The following is a 9465-nucleotide window of genomic DNA, read 5'->3' as shown; positions in this document are numbered from 1 at the left end:
GTTACATGCCAGCCATTAGCTAATCGCTTTTGTATTGTACCTAAGCGTTGATCCATATGTATGTGTGTGGTTTCTAATAAACAAATTATTTTTGGAATACAGTATATTTATTTTCTCTTGCAGTTATAACCCAGCGACCATTTTCTTAAATGCTAGTTTCTTATTCTGTGGCAAATTAAAGGGTTCATATGTCCTGGACTGCTTACTGGAGAGATTCGTCTCCGGTCCGTGCCATTTCTGCACTTACTGCAGGATTTTAAAGATTAAACTTGGTATATATCATCATCCGATCGTATTAATATGCCGTTTAGCAACCCAGTCGTACCGTCACAATGTTAATATCTGTTTTGTTTTGTTAAAAATAACAAAAACAGATTTGGCAGACAATTACCAGCGGAGCTTTCGTAAGAAACCGTTTGAATCGGTCTACTCACTGTTTTTGACGGGGTGAGTTTCTTCACGTTCTAAGATTGGTGAAGAAATAAATCAGCCACACAATTTTGACTAAATATCATGAAAACACTTATTATATATAAGTTAATTTCAATCTCAACTACTTTAACTACGTGAGATCAAAAGTTGCTATAAACCGTTTATGGTTAACACTTTTTAAAGGCACATTCTCTCAAAGAAAGATAAGAAATTGTGTTCATGATTCCGAAGAAAACAATATACGTTAAAAAAATGTCAACTGTTTTAGACAATTACTCAAATACTTTTTACTTCAGAATAAGTGTGTTGTTGGCAAAACAATGTTTATCGCATTCAAGCAGAAAATATGGGTTGTTTTAGAATTGCTAGATTTATGTAGTAAAATGAGTTTAGATTGAGATTTGACCTGAGTAATTTATATGATATCAGAGCCTGGTGTTCATGGTTTGCACAAATAGTTACGAAACTGGGTGCATGTGATGTTTGGTTTGTGGTCACCAAGCCGGACAAGTGGGTTTCCTCCAGTACTCCGGTTTATCCCATCGAGAGTTATTTACATAATGTTGTAACAACTAGTTTCACAATCTTTGTAAAATAAATAAGTTCAAGTTTAAATGTATGAATACTACGTTTGTAATTTCTCAAAAGTTCTTAAGCGTCGTAACTTATTTCATTAAACCAAATCTCTTACTCAATCTTCATATCAGAAAATACTTTACCTTGATTATAATCAAGGCCATATTAACCTCGCTTTTTAAATACGGTCCCTGGTTTATAGGTTTGTGTTATCATAAAGATTATTTCGTTACATAAAGTTTCAGTCCAAAAACGCTTAAGAATGTAAAGATTAAACACTTTATAGTATAAAAAATATAGTGGGCTAAGCCTAATTATGTTATAAGGAGCTTAAATGTTTCAAGAACTTTGGACGTGAGTGCTATGTTTATGCATAAGTTATATCAATTAATTATATTTACTGCATCATACTGTCGCTTTACATACTGGGTTTTGTCTTTTTGTCTTTTGTCTAAAACGTTGAAACAATGATGGATAATAATTAAATTTTGCATAATTGACAGAACGGTCGAAAACATGCCTTTTGGCACATACGTTATTGACGTTAACGTATGATTTAAACGCATTGATAGTGGTAGAATGCTCGCCTGCCACGCGGGCGGCCCGGATTCGATTCCCGGCCCATGCACATCTGTTTACACTTCAAATATACGAAGGTTGTCATTATACCTTTTTCATGAAAACAAATATACTAGTTATATAAGTGTGACCAAACGGGACAGCTGAATTGATACTTGTGCCATTACACAAGACCATAGATTTGATCATTGTCCTAACCTATTCATCATTGTGTCCTTAAACAAGACTATTTTAGATACTGGTGTCATTTTTAAAAAGCACAGTGTTGATCATAATTAAAAAGAAAACACTGTCATTAAAGAAGACCACGGTATAGACCCATATGTCATTCAACAAAACAATAGTGTTGACCCGTGAATTATTAAACAATACAGCAATCATGACCCTGGTTTCATTTAACAGGACAACTGTTTTGCTAAGGTATTATCATTAAACAAGGACAAAATGGACCCTAGTGTGATTAAACAATACAACAATATTGACCCTAGTGTCATTAAACGAGGACTGTATTGATGCTTGTGGCATTTACCAAGACAACAGGTTTTACCCTAGTGGTATTTACCAAGACAACATTCTTGACCCAAGTGTCATAACACAGGGACAGTGGCATTAAACAAGACCTTAAGTTTACCTTTGTATCATTAAACAAGACCAGTGTTGATCCGAGTGCAATTACACAAGAACTGAGTATTGATCCTTGTTCCATTAAACAAGCCATTTTATTGGCCCTAGTGTCATTAAACAAGACCACAGTGTTGATCCTTGTGTCATTAAACAAGACCACAGTGTTGATCCTTGTGTCATTAAACAAGACCACAGTGTTGATCCTTGTGTCATTAAACAAGACCACAGTGTTGATCCTTGTATCATTAAACAAGACCACAGTGGGTTTTTTGTATCATTAAACAAGACCACAGTGTTATTTTTGTATCATTAAACAAGATCATAGTATTATTATTGTATCATTAAACAAGATCATAGTATTATTATTGTATCATTAAACAAGACCACAGTATTATTATTGTATCATTAAACAAGACCACAGTATTATTATTGTATCATTAAACAAGATCATAGTATTATTATTGTATCATTAAACAAGACCACAGTATTATTGTATCATTAAACAAGACCATAGTATTGATCCTTGTTCGATTAAACAAGCCAATTTTATTGACCCTAATGTCATTTAACAAGACCAGTCTTCACCCTAGTGTCATTCGATAAGACGAGTGTTGACCCTTGTGTTATTTAATAGGACCACACTGTTGATCCTTGTGGCATTAAAATACAACATTATTGACCCTAGTGTCATTTAAGAAGACAACAGTCTTGACCCTTGGTCAGTATGTAAAGCCAAAATGTTAAACATTGCGACATCAAACAAGATTATAGTATGTTTGTCGTTGCTTTGTAGTTTTATATGCATTATCTACCTGCAGATCTCTTAGAAGTAGTCATTTACAGTGCTTAAGATCAGAGACATTTCCACACACATTGTATATCCATCAAAATTGAAATGCATGGTTAAACTCAATGTGTGGCCTAACAACATACACTTAACTCCATATTGAGGGCTCAGTGCAAATGGTTGTACCTCGTAAGAGTCACGTTTGTTTTGTGCTAAGCCTTCATCATGATTTTTGAAGACTTTGCAGCATGTTTATGTGTGTTACTGTAATAAAAGTTAAACATTGAAAGTAATGGACAGTTCTTCATTCACAATAATATCACAATTACTTCAGAAATACCAAATAAACTACACTCAGAAATCACATGATCATCGCTTCACCTGGTTTACAAAAGACAGCACATGGCTTTGTTTTTGACCAGCTGAGGTAACATTTAAAAGTAAAAAAATCCCTTAACAATATGCACATTCTGAACTTGAAATTGGGCAAAAAAGCTAGAACGGTCAACATGAAAAACAACACACTGTTATTTCAGTACTTCTTTGAATTTTCTTTAATAGTTAATCAATAATTCATAATCTATGACTAAAACACACAATGCAAGATATTTTGTATCACAGATAACAGATATAACAACATTAATACATGTAGTATGCAATAAAAAATATATTAACTAAGTAAATTCCTAAAATTATGCTAACTATTGAAAGCATGTTTCAATTTAAAAGATGTTGACATCTTTCTTGATGTATACATGTAAAACATTTGCATTAGGTTATGTAGAAAATAGTCTTACATAATAAAACCAGGGGGAAATCCAAGCAAACTACAATACGCCCGAGTGTACAAATTGAATTTGGCTCCTGTGAAATGGCATATGCTTATTAATCAAAATCAGGAATAAAAATTGACCGCTAGGGAGGAGGGAGGGGGGTATACTTTATATACATGTAACTATTCACTGGTTATTTGGTAGTTTTGTTTTCGTAATTTAACTGAATGTTAATGTTCAAAACACTCTTTTGTAACTATGGTTTTCAAATATTTCCAATGGCAAGGGACACCCCTACAGCTTCCTCCACCCCTATACATATAACATATTCAGGCCAAATTAAAGAAAGATTTCATGATGTTAACACCTCGCTCAAGTATACAGTTCAACAGTGTAAAATGCTCCCCTACTAGCAAACAGCCTACAGTTCATAAACATATCTTACCAGTTTATTTATCATAACAGAAACCTCTTTTTGTATGGTAAACACACTTTTAAAATGAAAACAGATTTTTCGCTACTTTTCCTACAATAACTAATTTTCAGTTTTCATTGTACTGAAGTCGCAAAAGAATCACATGTGTTGATTCAACTCAACAAGTTGAGCTTAGAACTAGACAAGAGATTTTATACCCTTATCTTAAACAAACATTAAAATACACTAGGTTGGTCTTTTGCATATGAACGTGATAAACTTAACGATGTTAGTGTCCAAAATTATATTTTGTCCAATCAGATGACAGTGTTCTTCAAATATGACATTCATTTATTTTGGTAAATCAGCATCAAGCCATTATTGATTTAAATCGGGGGGCTGTGTAGTAGACAAAATATAACATTAAACACTAAACTGTTATGGTAAAAAGTTATAAGGACCCATTTACCAAATAATTGGACTAAGTACATACACCTGCTATAATCTCAATAAGATTTTTAAGTCATAAACCTTACGCCATGGACCTATAAAGCATGGATTGGCAACTCTCATCTGTGTTAATGCGATAATCTCAAACTCACGCGTGCAGCGGGATTTCATTCCGAGATCTTACCGTGTATAAAATATATACGGCCGAATATATACATGTAGGAAAACATTAATTAAAATTGACTTAAATGCGTGGTATTTTTATTTCAGTTGATAATAGTCCAATGGAATCTGATTAAAATCACAGTTATTAATATTAATTAAATCTATAACGAACAAGGCATTATTAGCAGAGTTTGCGGAAATAACCGAAGATCGCCGTTAATCACCAATCGGAGATTCGGCGGAATTTTTCGATATTTGCCGAGCGCGCGCTAAGGATTGTGGGTAAATTATTATTTCTTATCGTTTCACCGATATGGGGCAGTTGCCAATCCATGCTTTATAGGTCCGTGCTTACGCTAAGAGTGATAGGGTACAGCTGTAAACAGCTGGAAGAATTTATGCAATCAATGTTTTCGAATGATTTCATTGCAACGCAGTTCACACCAAAAAAAGAGTTACGCCTACAACTTTACGATCTTAAGACTTATAATCTATATCATTGTGGGACCCTATTCATATTGGTAAATGGATAGTAATAACCTTTAACCATAACATAGTTGTAGAAATGATACATATGGACAATGACAAGAAAGCTATCACAGTCAAATGTATGGATGGAGGTAAAGTCAATATCAAAACGCATAGCTAAATGTGCATGTACATGTATAGAAACATGTGTAAAACACTTTATCATAAGACAATGCAACTACACAATGAAAAACCTTTTATTTGTTCTTCCCTTAAACAAACATAAACACACTAGACATTTAAGACAATTTAAACAATGAATCATAAAGCTGATGTATTGTTTAAGTTTCCAATCTAAGAAAATGAGCACTCAAGTAAATTCTTTAAATTATACCCACACATTCTTATACAATTGTAACCATGGAAACAATTACACAAATATTGTTCCTCAGCAAGTATGGCTGCCATGATAGAAATCTAATACTATTGTTGTGTGGTTATACAATTTATGACAAACATAAAACTAATTGTTTTTAATTGATTACACACAAATTGCATAAATAACATATTAACAAATCACACATACATGCTTGTGAATACACTTTGCTAAGGAGTAACTGTATGGAAACAAGCTGCTACAGATCTCTAACTTAAACACAGACTATAAGTATCTTCCATGGCCGAGAGTGTAAGATAGATAGAAGCGTAGGGTATTTTGCAGAAACGAGGTTTACCGAGTTTCCGCAAAACACCCTGCGCGAGGGTCGGGATGAACCTATCTTACACGAGCGGCTATGGTAGATGCTTTTTCTCCCACCTAAGTTAAACAAAATTAAGTAAAAATGTATTTTTTGCTGGAACTTATTTGTGCTTAGTGAAAATAATTGCGTATGGATATGCGATAGCACGTGGTCTTCATGGATACGTGCGCAGTGATCCAGTTAATGTTAATAGTCAAATCGGTCTTTTTAAATAGTTCTAAGGAGAGTGAGCATTATTTATTGAATGGTGCGTGAAAACTGTTTTATGGTGACATTTGAAGAGAGAAATAATTAATTAGCGATCTAAATATTACCATAAGAGAAATTTCTTTGATGCTACTGACGACAGTCTTCAACAAGGGAGGTAATTACAATGTGGTGACAATTAAAAAGGAGTTCCATATGGGCATTTTATCTTCGCCCGGGGGCAAGATAAGAATATCTAGCATGGTTAAATTATTGGATCTACTTATCTGAGGTGGGAGAAAAACAGTTCTGTCTTCAGACAATCTATTTCCTTTAACAGAAGGCCAATAAAAGATTGGTAATTTGCATGACGACATAAGTTTGATTGTTTCCATGACAATAGGAGTTGAATGTTTTCATGATGACAGAAGGTTGGTCATTTCCATAGCAACAGAAGTGTTTTTTTCCGCGGCAACAGAAGACTGGTCTTTTTCATTGCAAGAGAAAGTTGATTGTTTCCATGATTACAGAAGGTTGATCGTATCCATGACAACTAAATGTTGTTTTTTTCCATGGCAACAGAAAGTTTGTTTCCACTGCAACAGGAGGTTGGTCATTCTTACGAAAGGCAGGCTGTGTTCACAGTGACAGAAGGATGATTGTATCCAAGGTAACAGAATGTATTACATTTCCCTGGCAACAGAAGATTGGTCATTCTTGCAGAAGGCAGGCTGTGTTCATGGTGACGGAAGGATGATTATAACCAAGGTAACCGAATGTTTTACATTTCCATGGCAACAGAAGGTTGTGTGTTTCCTTGGTTACCTATCTGTTCATGTTATAGGAGTAGTTACGTGACTGTGACTGACTTTCAAGCTTCACCAGGCTCAGCTGACCTGTAAAACATAAAAGATCGTTTGTACATTATAAATTAGGTTCAAAACTTACACATTATTTTTTCTATACATTGATAGGATTTCTGTGAACAAAACACTTAATACTATTTTAAGAAATATAAATGTAAGTTATGTTTCATATTTTAATATCTTGTACTAAATGTTGTAAAAAAACATAAAAACAACTTGTTGAAAACAAGCAATAGAAATCTAGCAATAATGTTTACAACGTTTTAGTAGAAAACTAGTTATATAGTTAACATTTAATTGGCTTTATTTAATTAGTTATATAGTTTTTACTGTGTTACGATAATTTATGATAAATCAAGGTAAACGAACAGTTAAAGCAATGATATATTTTAATATTTTGTGTTATTTCTTTAAGCCTGAAATAAGTTTTAAGTATGCCAAAACATGTAATAATCACATCATGTAATTAAAATAGCATAATACAAAGAATCAATCAAACATACAAACTATCAAGAATTACCATTTAGTTTCAAAGTTATTAATTTGTAGTTGATATAATAACGATGAGCTGATTTTACAGAACTGTGTTAAAGTTTAAAAACATTTTCAATGTCACCTCTGAATGTCAACTCACAAATCACTATTTGTCTCTAAGTTTAATAGATGCGCTTGTGATTGGGGGTGGTATTAAAAATTCAACTTAAGCCAATTTTATAGTCATGCATCATTGACTTCATTCACTCTATTGGTCAGTTATTTATATCAAGTAATCCGATTAGCTACATCATTCTTAGATCCAATATTGAATACCACCCCTGTGTATGTGGCGAATCCAAGGTCTAGGGGTAACAAACTTAACTATCAATCCAGGGGTCGCAGGTTCGATTCCCCTTGGCGTCACTAAAAAATACTAATCGTCTTCCGCGAGGGACGTTAAATGGGTGTCCTGTGTGACAGTGCTATACACTGGTGCATGTTAAAGAACCAGGGTAGCTCTAACAAGGGTTACATTCTGTCTGTGCACTATGCTCAGAAAAACCTAAAATGACTTAAAATCTTAACGGAGCACTCCGAATCGGCAAGGCCCAAGTGCGAGTATAAATAAGCTTACACACTCACCCCCACCCCTGTGTATTTATACCTAGATTTGTGACAACTGTAGAAGCTAAACTTGTTTATATATCAATATGTAAGCACAACATCAAATATTTCATGTTTAAAAGTTAACAAAAATTTTGTTAATCAAATTGTTAACTAATTAAAGTTCCGAACAATTTGCCCCATGATATCGTTAAATATGTTCTCACAAACTACATGTACTAAGAATGAGTTTTGTTAGCCATGCAATAAGCTAGCATTGTCTTACTTTTTTCCTAGTCGCACTTGAAGGCTGACCTACAATATTTTCTAAAAAGTAATTACACGTAAAGGAGGAAAATATTGAAGATATATTTTCATTTTTACCATAACCATAAGTCTCCTAGCTGTGATAAAAACGTATCCGAGAATAGCACAGTCTTCGGAATTAAAGATATTGAAATATATTTTACCATGCATATAAACTATTACTTGTAGGGGCCAGATTTTAATGTTAAAGCTGCACTCTCACAGATTCATTGTATTGACAAACGTTTTTATTCATTTTTTTGTCTTTGATTATGAGCAAATTTTTGCAAAAATGTCTGGAAAGAAGTGACGAAAGATCAGATCGCAATTTATCATATTTAAGTTCCAGAAAAGTGCTGTTTTGTGGCTAAAAACATTACCTACGCTTTAAGAAAAAATGATCTTTTGGGCAGTTTTACCAAACATATGAGATTTGTTCTATTATGCGTGATCTAATATGACTTAATTGAAGGCATTAAAGGGACTGTACACCAGATTGGCACCAAAAAAAGTTTTTTTCTTTAACGAATCTCAGGAGAATTATCTGATAGAATGTGTCACGCTTTGATATCATACTTGTAAAAAAAAGTACCAAAATGTAAAAAAAAAAATGTGTCAGAGACCGGGTTCGAATCCGTGTCGCCAAAATTGCAGTCAAGCGTCGTATCTACTGAGCTAAGATGGCTTACTCTAAATGGAAGACATAATTAAGCTATAAACCTACCTTGGTAATATTATGTGATAACACCGACTAGCCAATCACGCATAAAAAAATTCTACCTGGTAGACATACCCTGTAATCTTTTTTTATGGAAAAATACGAAATAACTGCTAAACTTTAATAAAATGTAAACTATGTGGTACTTCATATAGTAAGTTTCAATGCAATGTACACATCAATGCCAAGTTTATGTCAGTTTTCGACAATTTTCTTTCTTTTTTTGCTATTTAATCAATAAATTGGAGACATATGGAGTACATTCCCTTTAATGCCCTA

General features: G+C 33.5%; 1 protein-coding gene across 5 annotated transcripts in view; it reads right to left on the bottom strand.

Annotated features, from left to right (window-relative positions):
• Window positions 1–5511: 5511 nt before the first annotated feature.
• The window catches only part of LOC128240286 (inversin-like), a 59219-nt gene continuing 55265 nt past the window's right edge, over window positions 5512–9465 (bottom strand). For 3 of the 5 annotated variants that reach the window (XM_052956871.1, XM_052956868.1, XM_052956872.1), the window contains one exon: window positions 5512–7112. In XM_052956871.1, the coding sequence (XP_052812831.1) occupies window positions 7042–7112 (71 nt within the window). In that variant the 3' untranslated portion in view covers window positions 5512–7041. Of the gene's footprint in view, window positions 7113–8448; window positions 8478–9465 lie in introns of all 5 variants that reach the window. The other 2 variants (XM_052956873.1, XM_052956870.1) reach the window with 1 other exon arrangement.

The sequence above is a fragment of the Mya arenaria genome, chromosome 7 (assembly GCF_026914265.1).
Source record: "Mya arenaria isolate MELC-2E11 chromosome 7, ASM2691426v1".
NCBI classification, from domain to species: Eukaryota; Metazoa; Mollusca; class Bivalvia; order Myida; family Myidae; genus Mya; species Mya arenaria.
This window is presented reverse-complemented; position numbering and strand designations above follow the sequence as displayed.